Source organism: Leguminivora glycinivorella, chromosome 15, assembly GCF_023078275.1.
Source record: "Leguminivora glycinivorella isolate SPB_JAAS2020 chromosome 15, LegGlyc_1.1, whole genome shotgun sequence".
Classification (NCBI taxonomy): domain Eukaryota; kingdom Metazoa; phylum Arthropoda; class Insecta; order Lepidoptera; family Tortricidae; genus Leguminivora; species Leguminivora glycinivorella.
Window position 1 is genome coordinate 22,263,462 of NC_062985.1, and position 13,143 is coordinate 22,276,604.

General features: G+C 36.6%; 1 protein-coding gene across 3 annotated transcripts in view; it reads right to left on the reverse strand.

The window, feature by feature from the left end:
- Positions 1–12,013, reverse strand: part of LOC125233798 (acetylcholine receptor subunit beta-like 2) — a 57,425-nt gene extending 45,412 nt beyond the window's left edge. Inside the window, exons 1-2 of one of the 3 annotated variants that reach the window (XM_048139908.1) lie at positions 11,865–12,013; positions 3,498–3,605 (exon numbers count right to left, since the gene is read on the reverse strand). In XM_048139908.1, coding sequence (XP_047995865.1) covers positions 3,498–3,605; positions 11,865–11,970 — 214 coding nt within the window. In that variant the 5' untranslated portion in view covers positions 11,971–12,013. Of the gene's footprint in view, positions 1–675; positions 1,210–3,497; positions 3,606–11,864 lie in introns of those variants that run through there. The other 2 variants (XM_048139906.1, XM_048139907.1) reach the window with 2 other exon arrangements.
- Positions 12,014–13,143: the final 1,130 nt, after the last annotated feature.

A 13,143-nucleotide genomic window follows, 5' to 3' on the forward strand; every position in this document is an offset into this window, starting at 1 on the left:
AAACTAGATTTTGATGTTAGCGCCACCTAGTAGACGTGTGTGGAACCAAGAAGCCTACGACGCTACGCGTTGGTAGCCTGAAGCTTGCTCACGCTATGCGATGATTTAGTTCACTCAGAGGAGATATAGATGGGGCTACGTTATAAATTATTCTAATTTTTGCACCTTTTGCGGACCTTTATGCAAAAAAAAATCCAGTAAATTAATCTTGCCTGTACTGAACTAGAAATGTTATTTGCGATTATAAATAGCGATTATAAATGGACATAGGTACCTGGGATGGGAAAGTGTTAACCTAAGTAATTGTTTCCAAAGTTTTATGAATGAATGAGTTACAGTTTTGATGTTAACTTAAAGGGGAGGTTCTTTAGGTCAATTAGAATTAATTTCTCTAATAACTAGTGTGTCTTAACTTACCGTTATCGAAATGACAAATGAAATGAAAATGAAATGAAAATGAAAATGAAATGAAAATGAAATATTTATTTTTCAAGTAGGCATATTACAATGCGCATATGAACGTCAAATAAAGGTAGAGTTATTCAAAAAATAAATTTGATGACTCAATTAAATACGGCCTTTACAACTTCCTAGTATTATTTATTAATTTTATTATGACATGTGTCATCAGATACTTGGCACTTTTAACTTTAATATTACACAAGGGTTTCTTACGCTTATTAATTACCTACTTCATTTATTGTGTAGGTATGAAAACAATCAAAAATAATTTTTTTCGAATTTAACTAAAAGTGATATACCGGGTGGTTCCTGATAATGAACCTAACAACATGTCGAAACTACGGAAAACAAAATAAAACACGGTGTAATCACGTTCTCACAGTGACTTGTACTTGACATTAGTCAAGTCAATAAGTCGATTATGCTTCAACGTCAACGCATCGAGTTCTAGTTGTATTGGGAGGTAACATAAACATTTTTTTTATAACCAAAACGATTTCCATAAAACTATGTATATTTCTTGCGTAACTTTATATTTTGTTCTTCATAAATTATTTTACAATGAGATTGGCACATAACCGTTTCGTTTTCCTTATTCTAACTTAGGTACTACGAGTAGAAGACATTTACATTACTATTTATTGTATATTTTTCTTATTCACACTTTCTTGTAAATAAGATGACCAAAATAACAAAATATCAAATAATACAGTGTCAATAGAAAACCTCAGATTGCATGTTTTCTGACTTCGGTTAAATGTTCCAACCAGGCAGGCAATTATGGTCACGCGATAAATGATAAAACATCTGGCCGTCCCTATCGCACTTACTAATAGTGCGCGACCATGCTACCCGTGCAGGATCTTATCATCAGAAGTAGGTTTTGATAAAAATGGGACCAGTCTGTATTTTGTATTGTTATTAGTAAACCATGCAAGTTATATTCAAAACAGTGACATTCGATAAAGTGGAACTGCTGATGATCAAGGGGGCACTCTTCAGTGACACATAGCTCATGTGAGGTGATTTGTTCTCTTTCTTGTGTTTGTTATCTCAGCATGTCGGGTTTTCGAGCCACAGTTTTGTCAAGCTCGATTGTAATGACGGGATTTATGAGGAATCGAGGGAACTCTGTAAACCTTATCAGTGTACATATAATATCAAGGTAAACATTAAAACATTTCTACATAAGTAATCCAACATCCGCAAATACATCTTTCACCAGCCTCTCCAGGAAGTCGATTTTTTTTTCTTGAAAATTATTCAACTGGTTATTCTTACAAACGAGTCTCCTCCAAGGAGAGGTCTTCAACGCTCACAGCTCATCTATGTATTGCATTTTTGTTATAAATTTAAACTAACGTTGCTGCCTTGGCTACCTCTTGTTGAGTTTTGTTTGTAAAACTAAACTGCTCTTGTGCGGTAAGTGGCCCGTTTCTCTCCGGTACCTGAAGACCTCACTAGATTCTTCTCCTTCTGCAAACAAATAAATAGCATTATAATTTTTGCCCTTAAAGTTCCTATGTGTTAATGTTATAGGTAAGTTGTCAGGTAGCGACACCTAGTGAGTATCAGTGTTACTAACGTGGTATGTATTTTTGTACTTTTATGATTTTATTTTTCTAATAAATAAAATAATATATGTTCTAGTTAAATTAATAAAATTACATTCCAGTCTATTTTATAGTTTCAGCATAAAGGTTTTGTTCATCTGGTTTATTCAGGACTTTTTGGCTAGTTACCTCTATGGTGGGGAATTAAAATTTTTGATATTGGAAGAACAAATGAAAGGGGGAAAAAAATGGAAAATTCTGGACGTGAAGCAAAGGCGTTTTCTAACAAAATAAGTGGAATAATTAATTTTATTTCATAAAAATGATTATTTTTGGTGTAAGCACCTTGAGGAAGTTTACAGGTGCATAAAGACAAAAAGTTTTGATTTAGTGGTAATGAAAAGTCAGAGATAGTTCCAACATCGAGGACAGGAGCAATAGATCCTCAGACCACAGCTGTTGCTGATATGCGTTGGTGCTTCGGTGGTTGTGCCGAGACCTAATGATTTTAATGCTGGTCTGCTGAAGTTTTTTTCCGGGGAGGAGAATGTAAATACTTCACTGATGAATCCGGAGCCGTGAACGTGAGTTCTTCTTCGGGGACTTCAGCAATAGCAAGTACCTATTGTGTTGGTTTTTTTTTGGTTTGTTTCTTTTTTTACAGTTAAAATCTTAATTTAAAACCTTTCTATTCAAAAGTTAATAACCATAAAATGAATTCTTGAAAGTCTATTTCATGATTGCAACATTTGCCAGATCCAGTTTTAGTTTCAGTTCTAGGTATAGCATTTAGAGTCACACATTTACTGAATAATAATTTTTGTTTACAACAATTTGGTTGGTGGTGGTTTAATCTATATATTAGGTTTATCTAAAAATAAGTTTGATCTATGGATGGTGCTACACATAGGATCTGTGTTTTTCCTAGGTTTTATGATCGAACTGAACTTGATGTAAATAACAGTTTAACGAACCAAATCTTGCTCTACCAAGTTACTGAGTTAGATTTTATTTAGGGTCTACATAATAAAGAATTTTGTATAAAATACTGGTGTTTCTTTATTCTTTCCCAAACCCTAGGCATTATGTCAACAGCCGGGCATATCTCTTAGATAAGGTGGTGACAAAGTACCTACAATTATACACGGAGCAACATGAGGGAACCAAATAATTTAACAGCGCATTCCTGATCATTTCAAGTCTAAAAAGCCATAAAAAACTTGTCTAAATTGTGCAAAATTGGCACTTCTGCAAGTTTTATTAAATGGCCAATATCTCAAAAACCATGACATTTTCATTAAAGTCAAAACCACTTAAAGAGATAGTCAATGAGGCATTCTATCACCCCTTTTCATTTTGGCGTTGGTTTTAGGGACACCCGGTATATACCGATAGCTTTACACGGCCACATCCGCATGACTTGCAATTTCTCGCCTAACCTTAGTTTATAGAATGAGTAAATAAATAGTAAACTGCCGGCACCTCTGTTCGGGAACTTGGGCAGCGGCCACAGGCTGTACGGGTAGAAGTACGCGTTGGGCATGCGCCGCACCACGATGCTCTTCTCCTGGACCTTTGTCTCTGAAACAACTATATTATTACCACCTTATTCATCACACTCTCAATCTCATTTTTCTCACAAAAAATAATATACGTACATAATACATAAGCTCACACACGAGTACAGTCTCGAACACATCAAGTGTCAGTGCCATTCTTGACAATTAAAAGGTTGAAAGAAAACGAAATTAATATTTATATTGCTGCTGTGACAGGTTGCTATTAGCCCATCACCCATACCACAATGGAACCCATATATATGTCGACTTCGAAGGGTGGTGAAATCCTTAACCCGTCACCATACTGGAAATTATGTAACAGGTACAAAAGATGTTTATTTAATGAGGTAGGTACATACGGGGTAAATATAAAGGTCATATTGAGCAAATTTTACTGTGGGCCGAATCCCGAAATCGCAAAAAAAAAACTCTCCAATAGAATAAAAAGGTCAGACATTCAAACTGTACGAAACAGCACCGTCTATTATTTTTACGATTCGAGATTGGTCCCGTAGTAAAAGTTACTCTGTATGACCTAAGTAAATCACACCGTAAATAATTCGAGGTAGACTAATTTAGAGTCATATGGTCAACCAAGTAAGTACCTAATAACTCAGGCAGTATACGTACGAGTATCAGTCAACATGCCTGTTTGTACAAAAATATTAGCACAGAAGATCGAGTCAAATCTGTTGAACTTTAGTTTTGACAATTTGGCCCATATTCTTAGCCGAGAATCAACCAAAAGTGTAACGCCATCTAGGCGACCTTACATTTCTCTTGATGGTTCCGAGGTATTTTTTTTCTTAGACTTTATCTGTCTATATGAATTCACAAGTATGATACCTACGTCTTTGATATTAGGTACATGCGGCTAGGATATGCAACATATAGCTAAGATGAACCATGAGACCAGAAGAATCCATAACCGTCCTAATGAAATAATGATCCAGTCTCCAACATTCTAGAATACAACTAGGAAGCCACCAGTGTCCTGTTTCTACGAGAATCAGGAAGAACGACCAATGTCAACCGGCTGTTTTGCGCGAGCAATATTCACGTACCGGGGAAAATTCCAGCCACCATAATTGAGTAAACAACCCTGGATACGAATTGACTCCACGTTTCATTATGATTCATTCTATTTACCAACTTTGTTTAACAAAGTATACGGGTAGAATATTCTCAATTGAACATTGATTTTGAAGGTACCATTTTCAAAAGTGTTGTTTGGTCTTGTAAATCTCATAATCGAGGGATTATGTAGTTGTTTATTGTCAGGGAAGCATATTGCTATTGAAATCCGAAACGGGAAAAGTTGGCATAGATTCCATTGTTACTACTTTTGTAGAAAACCCTCATCAGTAATGAGTGTAATGAATATTCTCTTGCACCAGCCCTTCGCTGACGAATCAGAGCACCGCACCGCTCCAAAAATAGGGTAAATCAGTTGACAACATCCTGCCAAGTGCAATATTTGGGTCACTCGAGACCAAAGACGCCGCCGACCGTTGACTCTCACCTACACAGTTAACACAGCGATTGAAGATGACTGTCTCTCTCTCTATCACACAGCTGCTGTTAGCAAAGGATGGGATTCGTCGAAAGATGTCAAGAGTCTTGAATAGGCGAGAAGATTTACGCAGCGCGGGCACTACTTATTGAGATGCGGCTGAGCAAGTGTTTAGATTACTTTTGTCTTTGTCGTTTCTTGGGTGTGTGCGAAGGATGGTTAGATAAGGAGATGGGTGAATGTCGTGAGTAGTCGAGCAGGTCGCTTGGAGACTCGTGGCAATGATCTCAATAGTCGCGGGATAGCGGTCAACCGTGCGTGCGCCAATGGCCTACCTCGCGTATGGACTCATTCGAAGTTGTGTCACACCACAGCACGATTACATACAGGTTATTACATATTCATATTCATTTATTCATGCTTTCACATAAGTATACAATAATGGGTAGGTACACGTTATATGACACCCTGTTAGGGCATCATAGGTTAGTTCTGTCGTAAGAATTATAAAGATAAACAATGAACATTAATTTGTTTTCAAGGCTTTTCAAGGTTGCTGATTTATTTTTGCTAAAACTATCAATTGTGACACCACGTGTTGCCGCCTTACCTAGTGACGCTCGCGTGCCTATCCCAATTGGTAAACGTTTGCTTCCTTGTGACGCACTCGACGGTACAAAACCATAGCTACCACGATTATCTAATGCGTAATTCGATATCGAGAATGTGTATGGAGCCTTAAAGACCAGCATCATGGTCTCTCAGTCAGAAGACTAAGGAGTCTTATTTACGTATATGTATTGCTCTAGCATTGGTCTATTTAGTCACCAAAAATGATTGTTATCCGACAATATACTATAGATTGGCAGAAATAAACATTCTGAAACGGTTACTTAGGTACCAACCAAATAATTACATGTTATGTATATCCGCCAAGTTCTTGATATCGAGTAACATTATCAGGGACTCATAGTAGCCACATAAAACCGAAGCCACAAACAAACCACGTTATAGATAGCGGCACGACGCCAACGTGGGCGTGATGTAGCGTAGCTGGAAACTTTGCACTTTGGTTGTATGGCGTCCTCCACTGGCGCGGTTTTGAGACTAAGAATAAAGGTAATATGGAGTTATTCCTGCTGTTCGTCGTATTCCTGCAAAATAGGAGTCACATTAATTGCATCGTTTCATTTTATATTGAAAATTCGGCGAATCAAGAGTTCGAAGAAACAGGAATACAACGAATCAAGAAACCCTCGAGAAATTCAAATAGCACTGCTTCAATACTACAATACTTTACAAATGAGGTTTTTTTTTTTTTTTTCTTTACTGTGTGTGTTCTTATATTTGTACAATAAAGTGTATTACTACTACTACTACTACTACTACTTTAAAAACCCTCTACAATTCTTCAAATCCGCGGCCGCGGTATGCAACAGTATATTTGGAACACAAACGATTTGCCAGTAATAGTATGCGTCTAGTAAACGGGAAGCGCACTTAAGCCACTGTTACACAACCCGACCACGCTGGCCGTTCATCATTTAGCGTCCTTCCGCCAATGTGACCACGGTCACGTTGGACTGCATGCTGTGGGATGGGATTCTTACACACTATGTAGACTACCTACAATAGGGAACTAAGTACAAAATGGTCATGAAAATCGAAATAAGTGTCATAATTCTGTGAACGAAATGCTGTAAACAGGCCTCTACAGTTGTGGTAGATGACTGTCTCATCATCCCCTGTCAGGCAATCAACTATGTAATAATAATAATAGTTGATTGCCTAATTAATTTGTGTGCCGACAATAAAATAATAAGTTTGTGCGTTGCTGTGTGCATTGCTTTACTGGTAGCGCTATGGGTCTTCTCTTTCACTGAGTGGTTTGGTATTGGTAAGTCTAAATATAATTATTGTATTTGTGCTCTTTTACTAGATAGTGCAAACTCACGACCCGGTGCACGGTGTGACATTGCGATATCAAATGTAATTAATCATCTATTAGTTTTTGATATATATATCGGATATGTCCGTTTGAAAAGTAATATTTGACAGTAGTTGGTGTGCATTATTCGGTGTTCTGCCTTTTCGCAGAAATATTTTTGGCCGAATTTCATTTGCCAACCAACGTTTGGCCGAAGTTTCATTTTGAAAACCAACGTTTAGCAACTTTTTGTATGGCAACTTTTCATTTAGCAGAATTATTGAAAAGCAGATTATTATAATGGAAAAAAACTTTTTAATATAATAAAAACCAAATTAAACAATATTCATGTAAAAAAAACTAAGTACTTAGGTAACTATTTAAAATAGTACATTTCGTTATAAGTGCGAGAAGTGCCGCTCGTGGCAAAATGTCTCGGGACTCGTGAAATAATGACATTCTCGCACGTGTGACGAACGACGTTTTTTAATACAGTTGCGAAAAAACACTACTACAACGAAATAAAACAATCCGAACTAACAATTTTCCCATGGACATTGACGGATTATTTGACAATTCAAAGGCGTATTTTTGAAGCTTTTAAACTTGCGTGCATATTTAATTTTTCGAGTTTTCTTTTCATCTAACATAATTTATTTCGGCACGTATTTAACCGGGCGACTAAATAACCATAGAAATGGGTATCAAAAATAATAGTTTGGCGACTAAAATGTGGCCTCAAATTATTTAAATATGAGGTATCATTTTAATGTCATTACGGCTACGGTTTATTCAGACGCGAGTACCAACTATTTATTTGGCAACTGAATTATTATATTGGAAACAATTTAAGAGATACAGTTTAATAGGAAAACGGCTCTCTATTAATATAAAATATACAGTTCTTTTAAAATATTTATATAGCAAATTAACATAAAAAGTACATTTAAAATTTATACATCGGCACTCTTCACCTGAGCTTTCATTTTAATAAAAAAAAGGATTCTTATAAAATATAATGGTCGACAAAATATTATTACTTATGGGTAAGAAATTAGGTGTTTGGGAGTGCTGGCAACTTCGTCTCTATACAATGAATTTAACTTTTCATTACGTTTACTCTATCGAATCTAAGGCCGGCCTTACGCAGTCTTAACATCACTCTGAAAGATTCATTTTTTGGCAGGAAAACCTTACTCAGAATATGCTTTGGCATAAATCGTTCCGCAGATTTTAAAATATCGAATCTTATGCTGGCATGATGTTCATGAGCAAAATAATCTTCTAAATTAAGAGTACTTCCGTAGATTTTTGTTTGCATAATATTTAGGCGGTAAAAAGTTGTCCATCTTTTTCCTATTTCTGTTTTGATATTAGCGAGTCATGTGTGTTGGGGATGCAAGATACCTAACACTCCTCCTCGCTTCGCTCGTCGTCGTACCTAACGGTGCCTCTGGGACTGTATTTCATTTCCTTTTTGCTATCGTTGTTTTGTTTATACAAATTATCTAAGAATCATGCCATAGCAAAATTTGGTAGGACTTATATTCTACTAAAAAAATAACCTAACCCTAACCCACTTTTCTGCTAGCAGTAAATAATTCTGTTCTTGTAATATTATACTATACGATTATCATGGTAATGTTTTTAAATACCAAACTGGCAAACAAGCATACGATCGGCCTGATGGAAAGTGGTCACCGTAATCTATGGACGCCTGTAATTCAAGGGGTATCATATGCGGGTTACCGACCCATTAGAAGCTTATACACTCCTTTTTGCTGTGTACTTATTATAAAATGATTTGGTACGCGTTCCCTTATAGAGATATTTAAATACTACTCGTGGTTTACGGGTCGCAAATACGATGTTTGAATAGAATAGAATAAACATTTTTCACGAATAAACACAGGCAAGACAAAATACACATAATAACAACAAGACAGAAAGGAATGAAGTGCCACGAAATGGCCTCACCTCTTTTCATAAAGAAACGATTTTATATGTGTTTTAAAAAACCTACTTCCCAATTAATTTTTTTAGTTGCCTCCGCAATTTAAATACTACTTTAAACGATGAGCTAAGTATAATTATTTAGGTGCTAACATCTATATGAATACAAATATTAAAAACCTTACGCTCTGCAATACTAGGTGCCAATTATTATTTTAGTCGCCAAAGTATTGTTTAATGTTCCTCGGAAATATTTTTGTCGCTTGAAATTTGCTGCCGTTTTTTTAATAATAATGATGCTTAATATTTGAGGCTCATATATTTTTTTTTGTCGCCACAATATTAAAACACAGCCAAATTATATTATTGTATGCCCGACTTAACTTCCCGTTTAATATTTTAGTTGCCCGGTTAATTATATGCCATTTATTTCATTGGGTGCCATAAAAACATAAACATTTACGATTTGGGACGATTGTTTAATGTACAACTACATTTTAATTTAATCGATCCATTTATGCCCCGACGTATTGCAAATAACGTAAAATAATTATGACAAATCGTGTAACATATTGAGGATTTTGAACGTGCATTAAGTTAAAACATGGTAGACGCCTCTACTTTGACAGTAGAAGGCGCGTTTCGTTCCAATCATGTTCTGTTTACACGACTCATTATGACCGATTTTTCAAAGTATAAACCATTTTATAAATTATGTTTAGTATGACTAAAAGTAAACAATTACGTATTAAATATTAACGTTTTAAATATTAATCACTTAATAGTATGTTTATAGTTTTATTATGTCTTAGTAAACTAGACTAATATGAAAACAGCTCGGTAAGTAGTCGTAAAATGGAACGTATACTTTTTACGCACTAGTTCGTAAAATACAACTCGCACGCTAAACAGCCAAAAAACGGGCACTTTTTGAGCAACTGTATTAAAAAAATATTTATACGTAAGTAGAAGTATTTATACGTTAGTAGAAGGCGACTGTGGGATATGGGTTAAATTGTGGCGTAGGCGAGAGGCTGGCAACCTGTTACTGCAATGTCACAGTTTCGTTTTCTTTCAACCCCTTATTTGCCAAGAGTGGCACTGAAACCTGAGTAGTTTCATGTGCTCTGCCTACCCCTTCATGGGATATAGGCGTGATTGTATGTATGTATGTATGTATGTATGTACGTAAGTAAAAATTGAATCCCTGTCAATAAATTAAGAACTTCATAGAAGACTCAGTGGCTCAATTAGACGCGGGCGACACGGCCAATTTGACGTTTCACGTTGACTCTGCGTTGATAGTGGATTAGATCACGGGTTCCCGAATACGTACAACTGTCATCTGGATTGGTACCTACTAGGGCTGAGGCAATGTACAGGATTCGATTTTGGAACAGGTATTATTGATGGAGTATTTTTAACATTTGAGTATTTTAAAAGAACGGACTTCTATCTTTGAAAGAAATAACATATGACATTTTTATCACCACGTTTCTCAATTTTCACTGTTACTTGAAGTAAAATATTTTTTGCTATAGACGGTCGTCGTCGTGCCAGCTACAGCAAAAATATTAAAAAAATATGTTGCATAAAAAATATGTTAGTTGATTAATCGCTTTGACTCAAAACTTCGCGACACATCCGAGCCTTTCTAACAAAAAGATTAAATATTCACAAATAACACCTATTTGTAGAAATCCTAAGCACGGCAAAAGAATAAATTCCCTTTTTTGGGTCAAACTTGTAACACTGGTAATACTTTTCTACATACTTTTGGTATCCAATTTCCTAACGTGTCCCATCTCTAGCGTTGATTCTACTTTGATTTTACGTGTGTCAAGTGACAGAATGAGATTGCAATTCGAATCATCGGTTCATTCACAAAGACGCAATTTTACAGGAATTTAACCTCAGTATTGCATATTTTTTAAATACGCCATACCTACATATTGTTTGTGTTCAATTAAACATTTGGTACCTATACAATATACAATTATACAACTAGTTGTATATTACTATTATTACGCCAAGCAAAACTTTCGACAACATGAAAGTTTGGTTTTTAAAAATAAAAGGTCAAACGTTAAGTTGGCAATTGTGAGGTTGCCAAATAAAAAAAAAACAACAACAGTCATGATAATTTGGGAAATGAACATCGGAATGTAATTCGGCGAAATAGTTGGGAAGTGATATTCGGTCATACAATTTTCGGCGATAAATAAGAGAACCAGATTATTGTTAGATACATTCACTTTCTGTGGACTTGACCTACCTGATCAAGAAGACTATACAACTACAATGTTGCTACATGACCGTCGGTAGTAAATGTAAATAAATAAATAAATTGACCAAAAAAACATAGGTATATTACGAGTAGGTACTTATCACATAAATAGCAATTATTGGGACCTATGTGGTACTAAAACTACTGAAACGGATTATTTTATTTTATGAGTTAACTATCGCGGTAACCGAAGACAAGATAGTACTTTTAATTTAAAATTGAAATGACATCATATTAGTGTTTTTCGAGACAAATATTGAAGTAACTTTACTCATTCGTTTATTTTTAGTAACTGTAGGTAGCTATTTATACTCGAATACAATCGTAACGTGGTTATAGCAAGAAAATGACTAGGAAACTAATAGCTTTTAAAATTAAAACGTAGTCAGTCGTATCTACCTGTTTAACTTTAACATCAATTGATAATATTTGCATAGAAAAATCAAACGAGCAGACAGGTTGCCTGATGGTAAGTGATCAGTATGGTGCTAAAATTAAATGTTTTAGCCAAAAAGTTGCCAATAGCCTACTTCGATAACAGAAAACGCTTGATATCCACCAACTCCTGGATCTACTAATTACAAAAAGAAGCAAAAATATCCCAGTTTACCTTTAACATGCGTGTGTAGCGGCGCGGGCGCAGGGGCGGGCGGCGCGGGCGCGGCGAGCGCCACCACCAGCGCGCAGCACGCGCACACTGTCCACGCGCGAGACATCACGCACTGCCGCGGCCGGCTGTCGACTGCCGAGCGGCCATGCGCCTGCGCCCACCACTCTGCTGACAAGAGGAAGCGCGGGCGGAACAGACCTCAAACCCTGCATCGAGGGTGCTTATAGCCTTCCTAGTTATCTCTCGCCGTCGTTCTTCCGTATTGGCGCCACAGAGCCAGTTGCGTTTATCGCCTCGGGGCGTGAACGATTGACATTAGGCTAAGCTGGCTTGCTAAGTGCGTTTTCACATTATCCGATGCGATATCGGATGTCGGAAGGATTTCAATAGAAAAAATCCAAGATGGCGCCTGTATCGGTCCGACATTCGATATCGGATCGGATAATGCGAAAACGCACTAACAGCTAGTGTGCAGATTTAGTACAGTCGACTAGCGCGACTTCAAGAGACTACACGTTGTCTCATATTAGCCGGACACCAATAAACTACGGGGCTATGGATGCTGGAAGGTATATTAGTAGAAGCCAAAAACAGAATCATTTATTTTATTTTGTGCTGAAAATACACTACAAGAGAAAAATTACATATATTAAAAACTAAGAGTACCTACTGCCATGTTAAAACAACATTGTACGTAAAATATAAACACATTGAACACACACACTTACAGACAATATTATATACACGACATGTTTGACACTAAAACAATCCAACAATAGCTTAAATGTAATAGGTTCATACACTTGTTAAAACAACATTGTACGTAAAATATAAACACATTGAACACACACACTTACAGACAATATTATATACACGACATGTTTGACACTAAAACAATCCAACAATAGCTTAAATGTAATAGGTTCATACACTTACAATAAAATAAATAAATAAAAAAGCACAAGTAATTAGGTATTAATTACGTTTCTGGCATGTTAAACCAGTTTCCCTCAAACGCGGCGAGTACGTCCTAAATGATGCCAAACGTCTGAATAACGAGGATGAAGTAAGACGTGCACAACCCGCCGAAGGAGCACGCGCACGAGCGACGCGTCCAGCGGGAAGATGCGCCACAAGCGGAGGCGGGGCGGCCGGCGGGCGGTGCTCGAGGTAGTTGGCGGCGTGCACTCCCGCATCTTTCCATAACAAAAAAACCGGCCAAGAGCGTGTCGGGCCACGCTCAGTGTAGGGTTCCGAAGTTTTCCGTATTTTTCCCAAA